General features: G+C 39.3%; 1 protein-coding gene across 6 annotated transcripts in view; it reads right to left on the reverse strand.

Moving 5' to 3' along the window:
- Positions 1-18,109, reverse strand: part of NAV2 (neuron navigator 2) — a 224,661-nt gene that overhangs the window by 41,449 nt on the left and 165,103 nt on the right. For 5 of the 6 annotated variants that reach the window (XM_084521979.1, XM_084521976.1, XM_084521977.1 and 2 more), the window contains 4 exons: positions 11,597-11,735; positions 5,729-6,020; positions 4,110-4,812; positions 352-819 (listed from right to left, as the gene is read on the reverse strand). In XM_084521979.1, the coding sequence (XP_084378105.1) occupies positions 352-819; positions 4,110-4,812; positions 5,729-6,020; positions 11,597-11,735 (1,602 nt within the window). The remainder of the gene's footprint in view (positions 1-351; positions 820-4,109; positions 4,813-5,728; positions 6,021-11,596; positions 11,736-18,109) is intronic. The other variant, XM_084521978.1, reaches the window with a different exon arrangement.

An 18,109-nucleotide genomic window follows, 5' to 3' on the forward strand; every position in this document is an offset into this window, starting at 1 on the left:
ATAAGGCTTTTTTTGAATGTCCCTATCAGATCAACTAACAGGTGATTTTTGAAAGGATAATGTACAATGCACAACTCACGTATTATGTACAATTTTAGGTACAGTAGCAAGAAAAAGTTGCAATGTTGGTTACCTCAGCAGATGAAAAATCCCACCTGAACACATCCTCTTGCTCTGAACTGGGCTCCTTGCCTGGAATGGTTTCCTTGTCTCTTCTAGTAATATCACTCAATATTATCTTATAAGAAGCACAACTTGAATTGCAACTACACTCCTGGCTACTGCTGGCAGGACTTTACTCACACCAAAGATATACATAAGGATATGGAAACAAGAGAAAAAACTACTAACCTTTCAGACAATGTAGTCTTAACACTGTTGGTTCGGACAAAGGGAGTCAGAGAATCATCTTTAGAGGCTGAAATCAAGCCAGTGGAGGAGTTATGGCTCAGCCCACCTCCACTGCTCAGAGAGATATCAATGGATTCACAGCTGGTATGAAGACTGCTGACAGACTGATATCCAATGCCATCCTTGCTAACAGCAGAAGAACTACTTGCGTTGGTACCCCATGTTAAACTGTTGGAAGGAGCTGAATGTGCTGAACTGGGACTAGAAGCTAGTGGAGATTGGTTCATATCTGTGGTTTTACTATACAGAGGACTGCTGCCCCCACTGCTTAGCATACCACTGCCAGATGGTGAATCAAGATTACCCTGCTGGTTCATGGTAGCATGAGGATTGGAGATGACTACTGAATTTTTCATATTTTCTGCTGTTGTGATGGGAACTTGCTTATTAGGTTTTCCACCAAAAAGTCTGAAAAAAAAAGAGACAACGTGAAAAATACATCAAATGGAATACTAAATGCAATAATATTTTATTTCTAAGCCCTATATATTAATTTCAGAAAACCAACATTATGTAAATGATCCTAGATTGGACATCCTCCCCAAAACAGTGCTTCTATTTCTGCCATTTAGCTCCTTTAACTGCCTTCAGACTATTAGTTTTCCTCACTCATATCTACATGGATTTGCTCATTTCATGTCAACGGTGTGCACACTGGGGAAGAAATCTTTCAAAGCATTTGTCTACTCAACTGTCTGCAGAAAAAAGGACTATAGTATTTCTAGCCAAGAGCCCCTAAAAACGTGGGTGGGTACACACCCAGCAGGACTTCCTCTGCTTTCAAGGACGCTCAGGTCGTCTGCATACCACACACACACCAAGCCAGTCTGTCCAACACTTCCAGGCTGTGCAATACAGCCAGGCCCTCTTCAGCACAAGAGCAATAAGCCCAGCGATGCTGAGAACCACTATACTTACTGCATGTGTGCTACCTGCAGCTTCATACACCTGTGCAAAACGCCTACAACATCGCTGCTGGATTGCTGCTGTTACATGCTTGCTGCAATGCACTTGGACAACTCTGCTGGCTCAGGCAAAGGTGCACATCTACATCTACCTCATGTCCAGCACTGCTCAAACATCTGTGCCATGAACCACTCAGCACCTGACTTAGAGAGAGCAATGTGGATTCATAATCCAGCAGAGATCTGGCAAACTGTGTTCACCTGCACCCCACATCACACCTCATCGATCAGCAGACCCTAACTTAGATGAGCAAAAAGACCTCAAATGACAAAGCCCATTCTTACAGGGGCTTAGAGATATTTAGAGTTCATGTTATTAGAGTGAATATGAAGAAAAATGTCCAACCATACTGCACTGATACATGTATATGGCCTTCAGTAACAATACCAGCTTAGGGTATCCTTCCTGCTCCTATGCCATTGCATACCACCTCTTCAACTGCATCGGGGAACCGAGACTTACAGATAGAATCCTAAAGCTTTTTTTTTTTTTTTTTTTTTTTTTAATACAAAAACAAAACCACCCATGCTACATATTTACAAGCTGTTTGTACGCAATGCCATCTTCCCCCAGCTGTTTCACAGTGTCTCTAATGCAACTGAAAGGATGGTGCACCGTGGCACAAACAGAAACGCTTTGCTGCCAAAGGCAGAGTATTGCTGAACCACAGCCTCATAACAAATACTGTCAAAAGAGGATGTGGTCTGATGAGCATTCCTTCAGTTCAGGAAAAAAGCCAACCCAGCAAGACAGTCACATCAATACAGAGATTAATTCTGGAAGGAAATACCCTTCCAAGGGAGGACATTTGTTTTCTCCTTTCTACTGCTACTGATGAGAGACTGGCAGATCTGAGCTGACTCCTAGGTCACGCACGTCTCCCACAAACAGAAAGGCAGTGTATTACATGTTCCAAAGCACAAATGCCCAATTTAATAATAAAATGCATCAAGATAGAAAATGATATAAGAGAAATGATGTATTCATAATACTTGAGCTAAAGGGAATGCTGAGAGGACACAGTGAAGGTCTCAGAGCAGAATTACAGAATTTCACTGTTTATGACAGCACAGCAGTCATGTATGTTTGGAGACTTGCAGGCAAGTCTATACCATCACAAAGGTACAGTTTCTGATTTACTGCAACCTCAACCATTCTGTGATTGTGTGATTCTGTGTAATATTTTAAAAATTACATACAAAAAATGATGTTTGCAACTCATCTCAACTGAATATAAAATAATGCTCAAAATCTTCTTAATTGTCATTCTGGAAATCAGTAACAAATGGGAGAGATTAAATTCAACTCTGATGCATATGTCTCTTTATTTAGGCAGCCTGGTAAAAATTCAAGAATGAAATTCTAAATCAAACAAGGGAACAGTGAAATTCAGCCTCAGTGTCTTCTCTTTGAAGTTGCATGTATTTCTAATGCTCTACTTCAATTATATGGCTAGCAATATGGCTTTCTAGCAATCACAAAAAATCTGTAATCAAATTTCCAGATTAATGCACCTGAGGCATGCAACCACTGAAAACCTGCATTCGTCATGGGGTATACCTTAGAAATCAAAGGTCTATTTGAGTTTTTCATTTTAAGTAGTCATCAATGAAGGTCACATGTTCTAAAGGACATGGTTTATCTAATGATGATCAAGAACAAAGTAAATGAATTATATAGAATTATTCACACAAATGCTCTTCCAATAAAACCACTCATCTAAAAAGAAACAGTTTACAACTCTAAAGCTTTAAGGCTTTAGTATAAGCTGCCATCACAGCCATTACGCTTGCACTGGTGCTTCAGATGGAATGTGGCTTTATCACATCACTGCAAGCAGGATGATGTAGCATAACTGTATGGGTATTATGGTGTCAAGACAAAATGAAATGCAAAACACTGCAACTTGAAACAGACAAGCTACTCAATGCCAAATTAAATTGAAAAATAATATTAACAGAACCTTTCACCAGTATCAAGACTTGGATGCACATTGCATCAACAAAGGAATTCCTGCCCAACTCAATATTGATGTTAAAATAACAAAGGGGATTGTGGTGGAGAAATAGAAGACAAGTAAGATTTCTGTTTAAAAACACTCCTAAGATAAGAAAATTCAACCCAACTTAGACAGGAAACTTTACTTAGGGTTCTTCTGTGTAGTTGAATAACCTAATGTTTTGAGTCTCACAACACAGTGGCCTAATCCCTTTGGGTTAGGCATGTGAATCTCCGTGTGGTAGGTCAAATTACACTTTTAGAGTGAAAATTTGAACTAACTCTTCTGTTGTCAATTTTAATTTGATCCACCACTGGAGTTTTTCCAAGTTTGTTACATACATATTGGTGCAAGAATTCTTCAGTAACCTTCACATAAGAAAGTATTTATTCCTGTGAAATCTATATGGATAATGCCTTCAGGTACATTTTTATAACAGAATTGTATCACAATTGCCAAACTTTCTGATAGACAGGTGTTGTTTTTTGTTGTTTGTTTTTTTTTTTTTTTTTTTTTTTTTTCCAAATGTTAAATCCTTGCTGCTGTCTCAAAGTTTGGAGTATTTACAACACTGGCCAACCTGTTTACGTGATATTAAATTTGAATACAAAGACCTTGATGTAGGACGCTAAATAGTAGGTGCTCCACAAAACACAGCCAGACCTGGCTCGAAGATTCCTGATCATTCAGCTCCAACTAACATCATTTCACAATCAATGAACTTATTGCCTACCTGCGCAAAGTGGGAGAGGCCACATCGGGGTACTTGGCTCCTTGCTGGTGAGAACTTTGAGCTCCACTAGAAGCAGTCTGTGATGCAGGGTTCACTTTAACAGAATTACATGAGGCCACGCTTTCGTTGTCAGACGAAATCCCTTTCTCTTTATCAGTCTGATTGACTAATCCTGGTAGAGAGCTTCCAAGAATTACCTTGGCAGGCTCTCTCATTTTAGGGACAGGCAACCCAGCCGACTTGCTGCTTACGTTGGAGTCTATGCTACTTGTACTAGATCTATTCCCAGCTCCACTTCTGCTACTGGATTTACTAGGCCGGGGCAAACTACGATATTGAAGATTAGTTCGGGCACTAAGTGCTAGGTAGCCATCATCCTGGTTCTGTGAGCCATCAACACTAGTCTTACGACCAGTGGTCCTACCCATGAGTCCGGATGACTTTGGGATTTTTCCCAGGGTAGCTGATCTACTGGTGATAGTTGCCCCACTGGCAGTGATTATAGTCATGCCTACAGCTGACCCGCTCTGTTTCTTAAATCCAAATGTATTAGCATTAGCAGCAGTTGTTCTAGAGTTACTTGTGGGAAGCTTTTTGGATTCATCACCACTGCTGCGTCCTGCATCTGATGGGGAACGTTTAACATGTCCAGCTTTAGGAGATAGTCTACCCTTTTCTGATACCTTGGCGTCATCAGTTTTCCCTACAAAAATAGAAAAAGAATTCTAATATTTAATGACTTGAAAACATCAAGCAAATGATGAAACTCAAAGCAGCATGAAAAGCAAAAGCGTGTTAGCCACAAGAGTGTGGTTAAAAGTTATGATCTAGTCTGCACTGAACTTAAATGCCACTCTTGTGAGTTATACATGCAGACTTGCCAGAGAAAGTATGTGGTGTTTGCCCTTGAGAATATGAAAAACAGAACAGTCTTATGTAATAGTGACAGATAAGAAAAAAAAAATGTAGCCCTCTGTAGCTACCACAGATTGATCCCTTTTAATCATCAGAAAGAAGTTGTATTAGGCCATCAGGAAAATTTTCCTAAAAGGCATTTTTCAAGAAAGTTAAGTATCTGACCTCAACTTTTTCAGGTACAGTTGTGTACACAATCAAACAAGAGGTATTAACTTGTATTACTTGATTGTTTAAATTCAATCAATTTCCATTTAGACATATGCAAGTGCTAAAATCACTTAAACATTTATAAGAAAATCTGGAACTAAATATTGTTGAGTGTAAATAAACATGCTGATTTAGTACTGGAGAAAAAACTCTCCACAAACAAATACACTGTACGTTCTCGAAGTTAACTGTGACTCCAAGAGCTAAAATTACATTATTTATATTTCATATGGCAATACTATGCCCAGTAAATAGCTTGGCTTATGACTAGGGTTGTCACAAAAACAAGTTTCACAGCGTCCTACTACATAATATTCATTTTAAAATGAACAGAAATAGAAATGCAGACGTACAAGCTGTTGTGTATTTTAAAACAATACCTAAAAATAAAGACAGGATTACCTGAAGTTCAGGTTCTGCCTGTGTAAAGTATTTAAACTGTTTTCATACTGATCACACTTTTTGGCTTGTTTATCTCTTACACCTTTTCTCACCTGTTCCAGGTGTCTTTAATGTGCCTGAGGTGGTAGAAGGTTTAGTCCTTGGTGTGGTAATGCCAACCTGAGCTGACATGCCCCGTCGCCAGGAACCCGTCTGTGAAATAACAGTGTTCTTCCTACCAGAAGTGCTTTTATCAGATTCATCAGACACATCAGAGGGATTCCTCCTCCATTTAGATCCTGGCTCCATTTTTATGCCACTGTCGGATCCTCCATCTGACTTCTTGACTTCATCACTGGACCATAAGGAATTCCGCTCAACCTGGGAATGCTTTTCTGCATCAGTCTAGGACAAATAATTAACTGTATTAGAACCTTCACAGCAAACCTTTCTTTTAAGCAGCTTCATAGATGAGAACCATTAAACCGATAAACAAACTCAGCAGTCATCTCTAAGTACCAATCAACCTAACATGTCCTTGATAAAGAAATGCCACAGTAAGAAATGAACCCCAGAAGTGGCATGTTTTTTCCAATACACTAGGGAAAAGAAAAACAAAAAACATACAAGCCACACCCAATAAAATAAAGCAAAAAATGGAAAAAAGCACTTGATTTATAAAGGATATATTCAGCTCCTTGCCATTTATAATCCTCCGTCTCAAATTTCCCAGGAACCTTTTTAGTGCAATGCCAAAAAATCATTTCAAACCTGTGCAGCTAGCTTTTCCTTGTTCTTTCTGCTTTCCTATCTCTTGTCTGACAATCTGATCTCCAGAGCATGATGAGGCAGCTTTTTGAAAAGATTTGAAGATGTGGAATGTTGTTAATTCAAACCTAACCTATTAGGAAGACATCCAAGCTGAAGAAAAATGAATCCCCTACAAATTTCTAACGATACTTAAGTCTGACATGAATACACAAATTACGTCATTTTTAAATTCGTATTCAGCTCTTGCAAACTGTTTTTTCATATTCTTTGCACAGACTGATTGTGCAGATGGAGAATTTTGCTAAGATCAATGTCAAATATAGAGTTTTCTTCTTAACAAGCTTTTGACAAAATCTCAGAAGCTCTTAAATAAAATCTGTTACCATATATATGAAATATATTTCCCCTACATTAGCTCTACCTATTGCTAATGAATACTATCAAAATTCTCCTTGCAGAATTCTGCTTCTCCTGTCAAATACTGTTGATTAATTTGGGCAAATTTTGTAACACTACAACTACTTTTGCTCAGGTACAAATGACCAATGTCCATGTTTGACTCTCATCCAGGTAAAAATTTCATAATGCTCCTCAAGCATGACAGTATCATGGGAGAGCCTGCCAATTCAGCACTTGATCATGAAGTTCTCAAGTAAGAGTTAGGGGTGTATTTTTGGAAGTTGTCGGGTGTCATCTGTTTCTTGCAGTCTCAGTGAAAGACAAGCGTGCTCAGTACCATGCAGTAGTCATATGGTAATCATACTTGAAAGGAAACTGTCTTAAACACCCGAAACATTGTAAAACTCACAACCTTCTATTCACTTGCGATAAGCAGAAAAGCACAGCACAGGAAAGGATGGATAATTCATCATGCTTTCAGCAAAATGCTGTTGTTTTATTATTATTATTTTTATTTTAAGTTCGTCAAGTACATTTCAAGTTGTTGATTTTTCTTGCCTACCAGATAGCACCATTAATCTTACAGAATCTAGGTGGGGCTGTGGCTTAATTTCTTCTGCTTTCTACTCTAAGTGCTTTTTTAAAAGCCTGAAAAACTAGTCTAGGTGATCAATATGTGAAAGCTAACACACACATCAAAGTGGTCTTCCTTCAATTACATTAAATAAGTTTAGGACCTGAGTTATTTATCTATATTTATCTATATATTGAGCCATTAGACTAATGAGCATTTCCTGAAGTATGGATTTAGATGCTATTTTTGTGTTGTATTTTCCTCATGTTATTCAAATGTTGTTTCCCTGACTCTCCATTCAAAGAGAGCAACTTAGCATAGTCTTGAATGAAACACTGCTTCCTAACTTTTTGTATGGTTGCCAGATTGGGATGGCTACCTTTTTATTCACAAACATTGGTAGGTTTGCAATAAATTCACGATGTGACCATTTCAGTGTCCTGTGTTGCTGTAAAATCCATCATTTCATGCTAACGTCTCTTATATTTACACAACTTGGAAGAGAGCACAGGCAAGAAATAACAAATAATCATCCAACAAAACCACCCCAACATCATCCCTCGTGTGCTTTAATTAGTATCTTGCTTCAAGTACCTTGTCTGGAACTGCCTATTTACCCCGTATGCATGTGAGAGCAGGAAATACACCTACTCACATTGGTAAATGGTTTATTCTAGTTTTGGTTGACTACAAAACATTCCTGCACCTTCTGTTTTCCCAATTCACCTCCCTAAAAACTGCGCAATCTCAACACAGAAAACTGCATTGCAAGAAGTCCTCTCTCTCTCTCTGCTCTTTTTGGTTTTATTTCATTCAACTCCTACACCCACCTTTTTGCAAACTTTTTTCCTCAGCCTTCAAAATGCTGCACATGTATCCTTGAACCCCTTTGGCCAGAGATGTTTCTGTTTAATTGTAAACCATGAGAACAGCATAAAAACATGACTAAGGAATCAAAATCAAAACACAGCGAAACCTGGCTTAAAATTTCAGCTGAAACTCCACCTACCTGAGGGCCTGGATTAGGTGAAAGTGGAAATACTGTTTGCTGGAGGACACAGCACAACATATGTGTAAAATGGGAACAAAGGCTGCCCTCTGATTGAGCTGGGAGGAGCAGTAAGCTCTAGCACTTTGAAACGTTTTCATAGAGTTTTGTAAACCTATTCACAAAGCTGTGAACAAATCAAATCCATCTTTGCTTCAATGAAACTAAGAAGTCATATTGACCCAACCGTTTAAAGATGCTGCTCCTTTCTATTTAAAGGACTTGCTTCCTCTCCTCTCTTCTCCTTATCTTTTCAGTATTACACGAACAACCTCACTACTGAACCTCTTCATCTCTTTTCAGTTGAATAAATTACTTATAAATGCCCACCAGGTGTTTATTTCTCCTCACTATACGCATATGATACAGCCTTAATAGCATACAATACGCAGTGCTGTGTCAAAAGATAAACTCTTCAAGTCTGTGCAATACTAGGGGAAAACATATAGGGCTCCGGAAGCTGAATAGCTAAGGTAGGTGGTTCAGTACTTGGCACAATCAGAGCAACACATGCTGACGTGATAAGGCAAATTCTGGTTCCCATCTTTAGTTTGTTTGGAACTAACCCAAGGGCATCTTCATAGCATTAAGATCCCAAACACGTATTTGTAGTCCCAAAAGGGGACTACAAATATGAATGTCAATGAAGATGGAGTCACTACCATATTTAGGGCTTCCTTCTCAAAGATGGACGAACTACATCTGGATTTGGGCGTACGCAGCAGCTCTGAGAATCAGTTTCTTAGCAGAGACTTTTTTTTCTACTGCGATCATGTCCTCTTCGCTGCTGAGATGATTCTGAATAAGTTACTGATTTTATCAGCAGACACCAACATGTTAGGGCTCTCTCCCTTTGATGTGCTTTATTATTTGTCTGAACCCCGGTTGCACATGTGTTAGCTTCAAGCTCCCTCTTTAATTATCTGAAACCTAACTTCTGTACCACCTCAAAAAGATGTGGTAGCTTAAAAGTTAAGTGCCTACTATTTACGAGAACCTAAGAGGTGGATACCTGAGAAGAAAATTCCACATCCCTTGACAGATGCCTGCCAGTCCTGTGTGGCTGACCACACAGGAGAATGCAAACCTGGGCACAAGCCATCGTGCAGCACTACAGGTAAGGCAGAAAAAGCATTAATGTAGCACTTGCTATTGTCATGAGCGGTGAGGACTACTTTGGGCAGCAGAAAATCAACCCTGCAAGCTACATATGCTTCCATCACTCCAAGCTATCTTCATTCCCTTGGTTGACAAGAATGGGATTTTCTGTTTAAATGAAAAAGTATTTTATGGATACTTTCTGCATTAACAGTAATACCTAGAATAAGTATTTTCAGTCATGCAAACTGACGAGAGAAGCAGGTTCACAGATGTGAATTAAAAGACCGTAAACAGCATTTGTACATCTTGGCTCCCAGCGCCCTCTCCTAATGACTATCCTCTGTTGTCTGTACAAGCTTCAGCACATTTTCTGCTGCTATGGGTCTGCACTCTCAAGTGCTGTGATAGTTGAGGAAGAGGTGTTCATCAACACAGATTTGGATCTCTTAGAGGTGTTTCCAAGAATCTGATCCATCAGAAGATAGAAGTCAAATGAGTTTCTATTTTTTTCTTAGGCTAAGATTTAGTCACGTCTCCTTCTTCTTCCCCCCTCCACCCCCCAACAGTATTACAATGTTGAGATATTAATAATTGTCAAAAAAGCTTCTTGTTGCCTGTGTTACTCTCTCTGTTACAAACTGAAAAACACCCTTACTAGATCTTAACTCCTCTCAACTTGTACAGGACTTGTATTAGCAGTTTCGAGCACACATGAAATCGCTGATACACTACCAGAGGCTAACTGGAAATCTTTAATGTAGGCTCAAATATGCACCATGGCAAGGGAACAAAGAGTAATATATGCTTGCACCACAGTCCTGTAGGCAGAGTAACACTTCACAGCAACCACACTTCTACATTAAAACTGATATTAAAAGCAGATTTCGGGTCCAGTCATGAAAAGGAAAAAGAATAAAAGAGGAAAGAAACAGAAGTGACTGTCATACACCCATCCCTCTCCTCTACTTGCTGCAATGCTAAGTCACTGCGTCCCAGTTGCTTTGACACATGACACTTGAGACTCTGGAGCAGGTGGGTGTACAAAGAACAAAGATAAACTTCTTAATCTGTACTTCTTCAAATATTTTTTCCTTGGGGGAGAAGCGGTGCTATTTTGAAGGGGGGGGAGGGACGGGACAGAAAGCAGTTTATATTATTGGAAATCTCTGTGCTATGCAGTCTAATTATCAATGAAGAACTGTTGGGTATCTTCACTTGTTTTATACTATTTGGATGTGTGGAGTCTGTACAAAATAAGTAAATGTAGGCTGCAGATAAACATAAATTTATCTTACTATGAAATGCTGCCAAAAAATAGAAAGCCTGCAGTAACATGCAGCCCTGGAAGTTTAAAATAATGTATTTCATTTGCCTAGTACACTTACATTTCCGATGGAAGTGTAAATAATTTTCCAACCTTCTTGTTGCCTTAATTAAATTCTATGAAAAAGCATAATACTTCTTTCCAGAGCTAAAAAAAAACAATAAATAATTAAATCCCATCTAATAGTGCATGTTTTCTGTACTGCAGTCCCACTATGAAAGAAAAAAAATTGTTGCCATAACACCACAGCACAGATTCCACACAGAGAGCAAATACTCATAAATGCCACATATCATAAGGTGGTTACTACTGCTTGACATTGCCTTTCCAGTGACACCCACCGTACTGAGGTCTGCGTATGTTCAATTGTTCAACTATGTAGGGAAAAGGGGAAGGCAATAAAGACACATCCAAAATATTACTGTGAACTAATTTAAGAATCTCTAGCTTGGTTTTGATATTCTGGGAAGTAGCACCGTATTAAGCATTTGTCAAAACAACAATAATTCTTTGCATTTGTACTGGTTTTCTCAGTCAGTTTCCACATTTTTCAGCCAGAGTTGCTGAAAGGCTGTAAAGACAGCTGCAAATAAGATCAAGGTTACTGCTTAGAGGAAGAATATTCATGCATGTAATTATTGTTTTGTCAAGAAATACTATCTGTGAAGAGATGAATAAACAGTTCATCCAGCTTTAAACAATTGTACAGATTACACAGGAAAATGACAAATATCAACATTAGTCTTCTAAAACCAAAATCTTACCTGTGCATCTAAGTTTTTCCGAGAAGAGGCAGGTGTGTTGGCATAAGAGCTGATAGAAGAGCTGGTGTTAATGTCATCAGTACTAAGATTATCTATGGTGTCACTGATCCCACTGCTGACAGAGCTGCTGTCATCCCAGCTGCAGAAAACGCATAACAAAAGAAGAAAACATGGGTCATAAGACAAGACATAATTCAAAAGGAAAATTAGTATTTCTCTAAGCCTTATCCTACTGCTGTTTGCCAAATGAAAACGGCCTGCTCATTTTCATAACTTATCTTCATTGCAAATCAAGTCTAAATTCATACAGCTCATTGACTACAGGGTTGCCACAAAGCCTATTCTTTATCATCATTAAGCTGGTAGCACCAGTGATGTCATTCTTCTTCCTGGCTGAAACGAAAATTTATGTCAGTAAGCAAACGTGAAAGTTATCCTCAGAACTATGCCTACGGTTCCCAGGCAGGGAGAAGTGTTGTGGGTAGGTGCAGCATTCGCTTGCTAAGCCATAATGCAGAGATGGAATGTAAATGTAAGGAAAAATAATAGTAATAATAACTATCTTTCAGCAATCTCTTATAGCGGGTTCCAACGTGTACCTTGGATCATACCTGGTAGATCCAACAATCTGGATCTTACCATTTGCAGCATCACCAGTAGCAGAACTTTTTAGAAAACAGACAGCTGTTTGGAGTAACCAAAAGTTTGAAAGAGTGCCTCTGTCATTCAGAAAGCACATAATCCTCCTGAGCTGTACAACACATCCTCTGCAAGCAGATACACTAGCAACTTCCTATTTAGGACTACCTTCTTCCACTGTGTGATACCTTCAACATCTAGTAACCAAGAAACACATAACTAGAATTTTAGGATGTGCAGAATGCCAACAAATATTAAATATATATATAAATAAATTATATATAAACTATGTAACAAATTATCCATGTCTGAAGTGATTTGAATGCTGTAACAGACAAAACCAAAATGATCTAAAATCAAGCCAGATGCTCCATGCCTAACATGCACTTAAAAATAAGCTGCTTAGGAAGAGATTTACTAACTGGCTTACAAGTGCTCCACCTCCAAGAAAAACAAAGCTAGGATTGAAATAATGCCCAGTGAGTAGCTCTGTGAAGACATTTCAGTCCACTGATGTGTATCTATGGCTGGAGGTGCATAAATCCACATTTCATAGCTTGTGTGTGAAGTCTAGCTGCAAGAGCTCATCTCCTGGCCGTTCCCTAGCCATTTATCACCTCAGACTCTGGGAGCTCTATATGCTGTTCCTCATTGTACTTCTTTTTTGCTTAAAATACTTGTAAGCAAAGAGTCTGCAGGTGCAGTTTGCCTGTAGGAGCCACGGGAAGCCATTCACAAACCAATGAGGCCCTGAGCAACCTGGTGCTTTAGTAATTTTAATCACTTTTTCTTTACCTGTGAATATTTTATGCTCTCCCATCTCCGTAAGGCAGTTCAGGGAATTTAGCAGAGCTCGGCCAGCGGCATGACTTGAGCAACCACAGGAACACCAGTAGCAACAGGGACCTGCTCTGTGCGCCCGCAGGAAGGGTTATTGCTTGCAGCTGCTCTTTACTACTACCGTGTTTCAAGTTACGGTCCTCATCAATCTGCCAGCGGGGCCATTTGTGGGAGTTCTCCCCACATCATCTCTGATGAGCCAGCTGGGTAGCTCAGATGGACAGCTTCAATTAGCCTGGCTGATGTGGCCTTCAGGAAATTTGGGAGTACTACACGCACCACTTTCCTGACACAAATCGTAGCCTGCAGCAGGACAGCAGTGCTGGGACAGGGACAGAGGGACAGGCACGGGGATCAGCCCCCAAACCCGCACAGTGCCTGCTGGGGCTCTGCGTCACCGAACATTCAAGCCCCTCTCCTGGTGGAGGTCAGCTCGTCCACACTCCTGCCACTTGCGATGGAATTTCAGCAGCATCCCAGTTAGAGGCAGAGCTCCAGCTTTACACTAAGATTTTCCAAACTCTATTTGATAACTCCACCAATGCTGACTGGGAAGAAATGTCTGTATTACTAGTGATGCTATTGTTTCAAGGTTATTTTTTTCTTTGTTTTTTTTTTTTTTTTTGTTTGTTTGTTTGTTTTTTGTTTGTTTGTTTGTTTTGTTTTGTTTTGTTTTTTCCTAGATTTGCCTTGATCTGGCTATTTTTAAAGAAGAGTATGAAGTAATAAAAAGTACATGTAAAATAAAGTTAAAATACAACCCCAAGCACAATTTGAGACTGCTTGCATCTGACCAAGCCAGGGTCTAAGGAACTTTTATTTATGCTGTTATTTTCCGCTATCTTTCTCAGGATAACAGTGAGTGATGTGCTGACTATGCAAAGAAATCTGGGGAACCTAAAAGGGGAGGACAACAGATTTTTTTTTTCCTCTAGAGTTTAGCGTGGAAAATTTGAAAAATTGGAAAAGTATTGAAAGACTTCTTTGAAGCAGCTTTTATTTTTTTAGAGCTGGCAATTAAATATTTTAAAGTAAAATACTGACATCTATAAAACTTATGCATTTCCATTTTTAAAAATGGGTCCTATAGGTGATAGTTACCATTACTTCAAAACCTATAATTTCAGTTCCTTGATTTTGTAAGGCTATAAATAAGGTTTAAGAAGTTATTTTAATAACTATATATAAAAAAGCTGCACATTTTCCAAGTTTTGTGTAGCAACTGTTTCTTTTAATATTTGTGAACCTATAACAAAATCCTATAATCCTATAATAAAATCAGCACTGCTAATATTTTCCATGTTTAACCATTTAATTTCTTTCTTATAGAGATAGGGCAATGGGGAAAAATTATAATACCATTCCTCTGTGTGGCTCACAGTTTCATCTTTAACACGTAGCAGAATTTTTAATAGCCTTTTTTTCACAGATAGAATGAATGCAACAATTAGTTCCCTTCTGTCTGCTAGCAATATACAACTCAGTCCTCACTTGTACAAAAGTAACCAAATACGCACTTCAGATGCGCATATCTGCATATGAATATTCAGATATTACAAGATTTCCAATATGGGAGGGGAAAACCTTTTTCTTTACCTTCAGAATGTACAGAAACATTACATTTCTAACCATTCACCACTCTTAAACTATCACGGGCCCCGGTTCAACAGCATCTAAAGAATGTGTCTCATGTTAATCATCAGTAGTTTCACTGGTATCAACTGGTCCTACTGACTTCAGTTGGGCAATCTAAGGCATTCTGGAAATACTGAAGTGCCCTTCAGAACTGGCACGTGTGCCTAAGGACAAAGGTAGAAACATGCATCTGAATACATTGATTGCTGTGGCTTCCCCTTAAACAATTGCTGGGCTTTAAGTCTTTTATGTTCTGATGGAAGCTATCAACAACTCAAACTTCGCATTTTCACGTTTAATAATCTCTTATTAAATCAAGAAAAGGTCAGTCATTCGGAGGTCCAAAGAGGGACGTCTAGTATTTTGGCTGCTAGAAGCTAAGCAACATGGCTCTTATAGGCATGCTGATTACACCAAGAAATGATCCGATGCCCACAGCTGCTTTGACAAGATTAAGATGCTGTCAGCTACAAGCAGCCATCTCAGGTTTAGGTTTATTAAATATCACTTCAGCAGGGAAGGCTAAAGGGGTCAGACTTCAGCTAGAAGGACAACAGGACATGATGGGAGAGGAAAGAACAGCATCTTAAGAAATTTAAAATAATGTTTAAGGACTCTATAACCAATTATTAATGCTGTTCTTTTGAGTAGCCATACAGAAGTTATAAATGTAGAATGCAGCATGTAGAATTCACTAACGTCTGTAAGTAAGATCCCAATGCGAGAATCTGGGAGCAACTCTGCTCTTTCAGAAGCAAATAGCATACGATGTACATTACTAAAATGTAATTTAATTAAAACACATCTACATTTAACATGCTATTGATGAGTCGTTACGTCAAAAGCTCTTCACCCCAATAATTCTCTCACCCTGTATTTGGGATAACACCAACACAGTGTAGGGTGATTAAAGATGTGCTCCACGAGTGCATCTGCATGCAGGTGAAGACTGCTGCTTCACAAGGGGACAGCATCTGTCACCCAGCTGCATCGCTATTTCACGTTGCTCTTGAAACAACCTCGAGCCCTCTGCATAAATTAGTTCACTTTTACCTTGATTCAGTGCCTCGATGGTTGAAGCCGAATGAAAAGCAGCAGAATGGGGAACCCAACAGGCCTCGTAATTACAGCGTGCTTGGCTCCCAGAGCCGTGATAACATCTTTGTAATTTAGCTGGTGCAATTTATGATTTCTGATGTCAGCAAAACTCCACTCAACCATAACCTGAAGCTGGAATGCCTGGGTTTTCCTTTCTCTATTTGATCAATCACCTGTAACTTTACTTTGATTACAGAAAACTACATAAAATTTCAAAAGCCTATTGTATAGGGAAATCATACAATCACCCACTTAAAAACCATTACCACTACTGAAAACAGGTGATGTAAATGGAACAGACAGCTAGCAATGTTAGGTCTTCTTAGATGAGAGGCATAGAGAAGTTTTAACCAGTGCCAAACACTGGGCAGGGATGGGGACCACCTGGAGTAACCACTACTCATGTCTCAAGTACAAAGTACCTGTCACCATCACTGTGAAACTGCCCGTGCCCAGTAAAGGGCAGCCTGCAGTATATGCTCACTGCTCACCTTTGTCAGTTTTAAGTTCTAAACATCTCTCCCAAACACCTCAGACACTTTCTGATGCTTTAAATTTTCCAAATGAAAGCAGTGTATGCGGTAGGTGGTACCTGAGGGTTTCTGACATCCTGACAGCTTTAGCCTAAGAGCAGCTTGAAGGTTTTCCATCACCTTTCTGTGGAAGGCAGAGCCTCATTCTCCTGCTCTCTCCCCGTTTTTGCAGTAGAAACGGGTTCTCATTTCATCAGAGCTGGTTGCCCCAAGTACACCAAGCTGCCCCCTGCTCCCTAGGAAGCCAAGCATCCAAAGTACCCTCACTTGGAGGGAGTGGGGCTCCGGGGAACGTGAAATGTGCCCTTCCCCTTCCCAGGCTGCTCGATCTGATGTGACTAACATCGTTGCCAGTACACATCGCCCACATAAAGCACCCGGTCAACTGCTCAAAGCTGCTTTTTGAAACAGGTTTGCAAAGCGGCTAGGCTCAGACTTGTATTTTTCTACAGTCTATCAGCACTTTCCCATCTTGCATAACAATCACATCCACGGAATTGGCTCTCTGTCAGCCTGGACAGCACGTGAAACCAGCCAGCAATCCTCAGGACATCCACCCTCACTGCAGAAATCTTCCCCATTTGCAAGTCCAAGGAAGAAGTGTCATTAATTTGTTAGAGGCTGAAAACGCACCCTTTGCTGCGGATGGGTGTGGATTTTTACTTCTCTGGCTCTTCAGTCAAAACCAAAATTACAATGAGCTGCTGAAAAATACATTTGTCAAAGACAGGGCCTTGGGGCTCTACAATATTTCAACTGGAAACATGGTAATTATGCTCTTCTACCTAAAAATTTAACTATTTATTAGTTGATAGGGGAACAACAGCAACAAAAAGGTCAAGGTGCAAAAGGATTGAAACTTCCCAGCATCTTCAAAGAATTAAAAGGAAAAATTAAAATGCCAGAAAAAAATGTAATTACACTATAAAGTGAGATACTAAATACTGCAGTTTCCACTGTTTTCTTCTGGGATTTCCTATAATACTGACATCACCGTGTCAGAAATCCAAAAACCATATAAAGCTTCTTACATGGTTTTCCTTTCAAATTGTTATAAAAGGTGACAAATAAGTGTAAAAGAATGGATGGAAATCTACTCTGAGAGAATTGGATTTAGTTAATGTATTTCACAAGGTTATTAATCACCCACCTTCCCCATGTCCTCATTATTCTCTTTTATTACATCTCATCATAGGTATTTTAAAATAAAATGTTTTGTTTCTAACCAAAGGTAGAGCTCAGGGACAGCACTGTTTCCATGAAACACCTTGCAAAGTGAGACCATCAGAACTGAAAACCAAAACAGGGAACATGAACATCGACCATTTCCAGCTATTTTTTTCTGGAGCAGAATCCTACCCTTTTAATGATATATTTGGTTAAAGTTCTGTGTGTTGAGAGCCATTTAGAGCATTTTAATGTCCACTGACCATTGGTTCACCACCACCAAGCTGAAATGCAGCACCCTGTAGAGTTCTGTTTAGCACTCATTTGAGATAACGTTTCAGGTTTTACATTTAAAAGACCTATTTGTAAAAGAAAACAATTATCAAAAGGAAAGACTTGTGGAAGCTAGAAAATTGCACGTGCACTTGTTTAATCTTTTTATATCTGTGCTAATAACCTTATAAAAATAACACCAGATTTTATTTTGCCCTTAAAATTTGACAAGCAATTCTCAAACTTCAAGTGAACACAGCTTAGTGTGCACACAGAGGAGCTGCTAAAACCAATTAATCTCAGGGAGTTTACCAGCTGAAATGGTCTA

The sequence above is a fragment of the Aythya ferina genome (genome assembly GCF_964211825.1).
Source record: "Aythya ferina genome assembly, chromosome: 5".
NCBI lineage: Eukaryota > Metazoa > Chordata > Aves > Anseriformes > Anatidae > Aythya > Aythya ferina.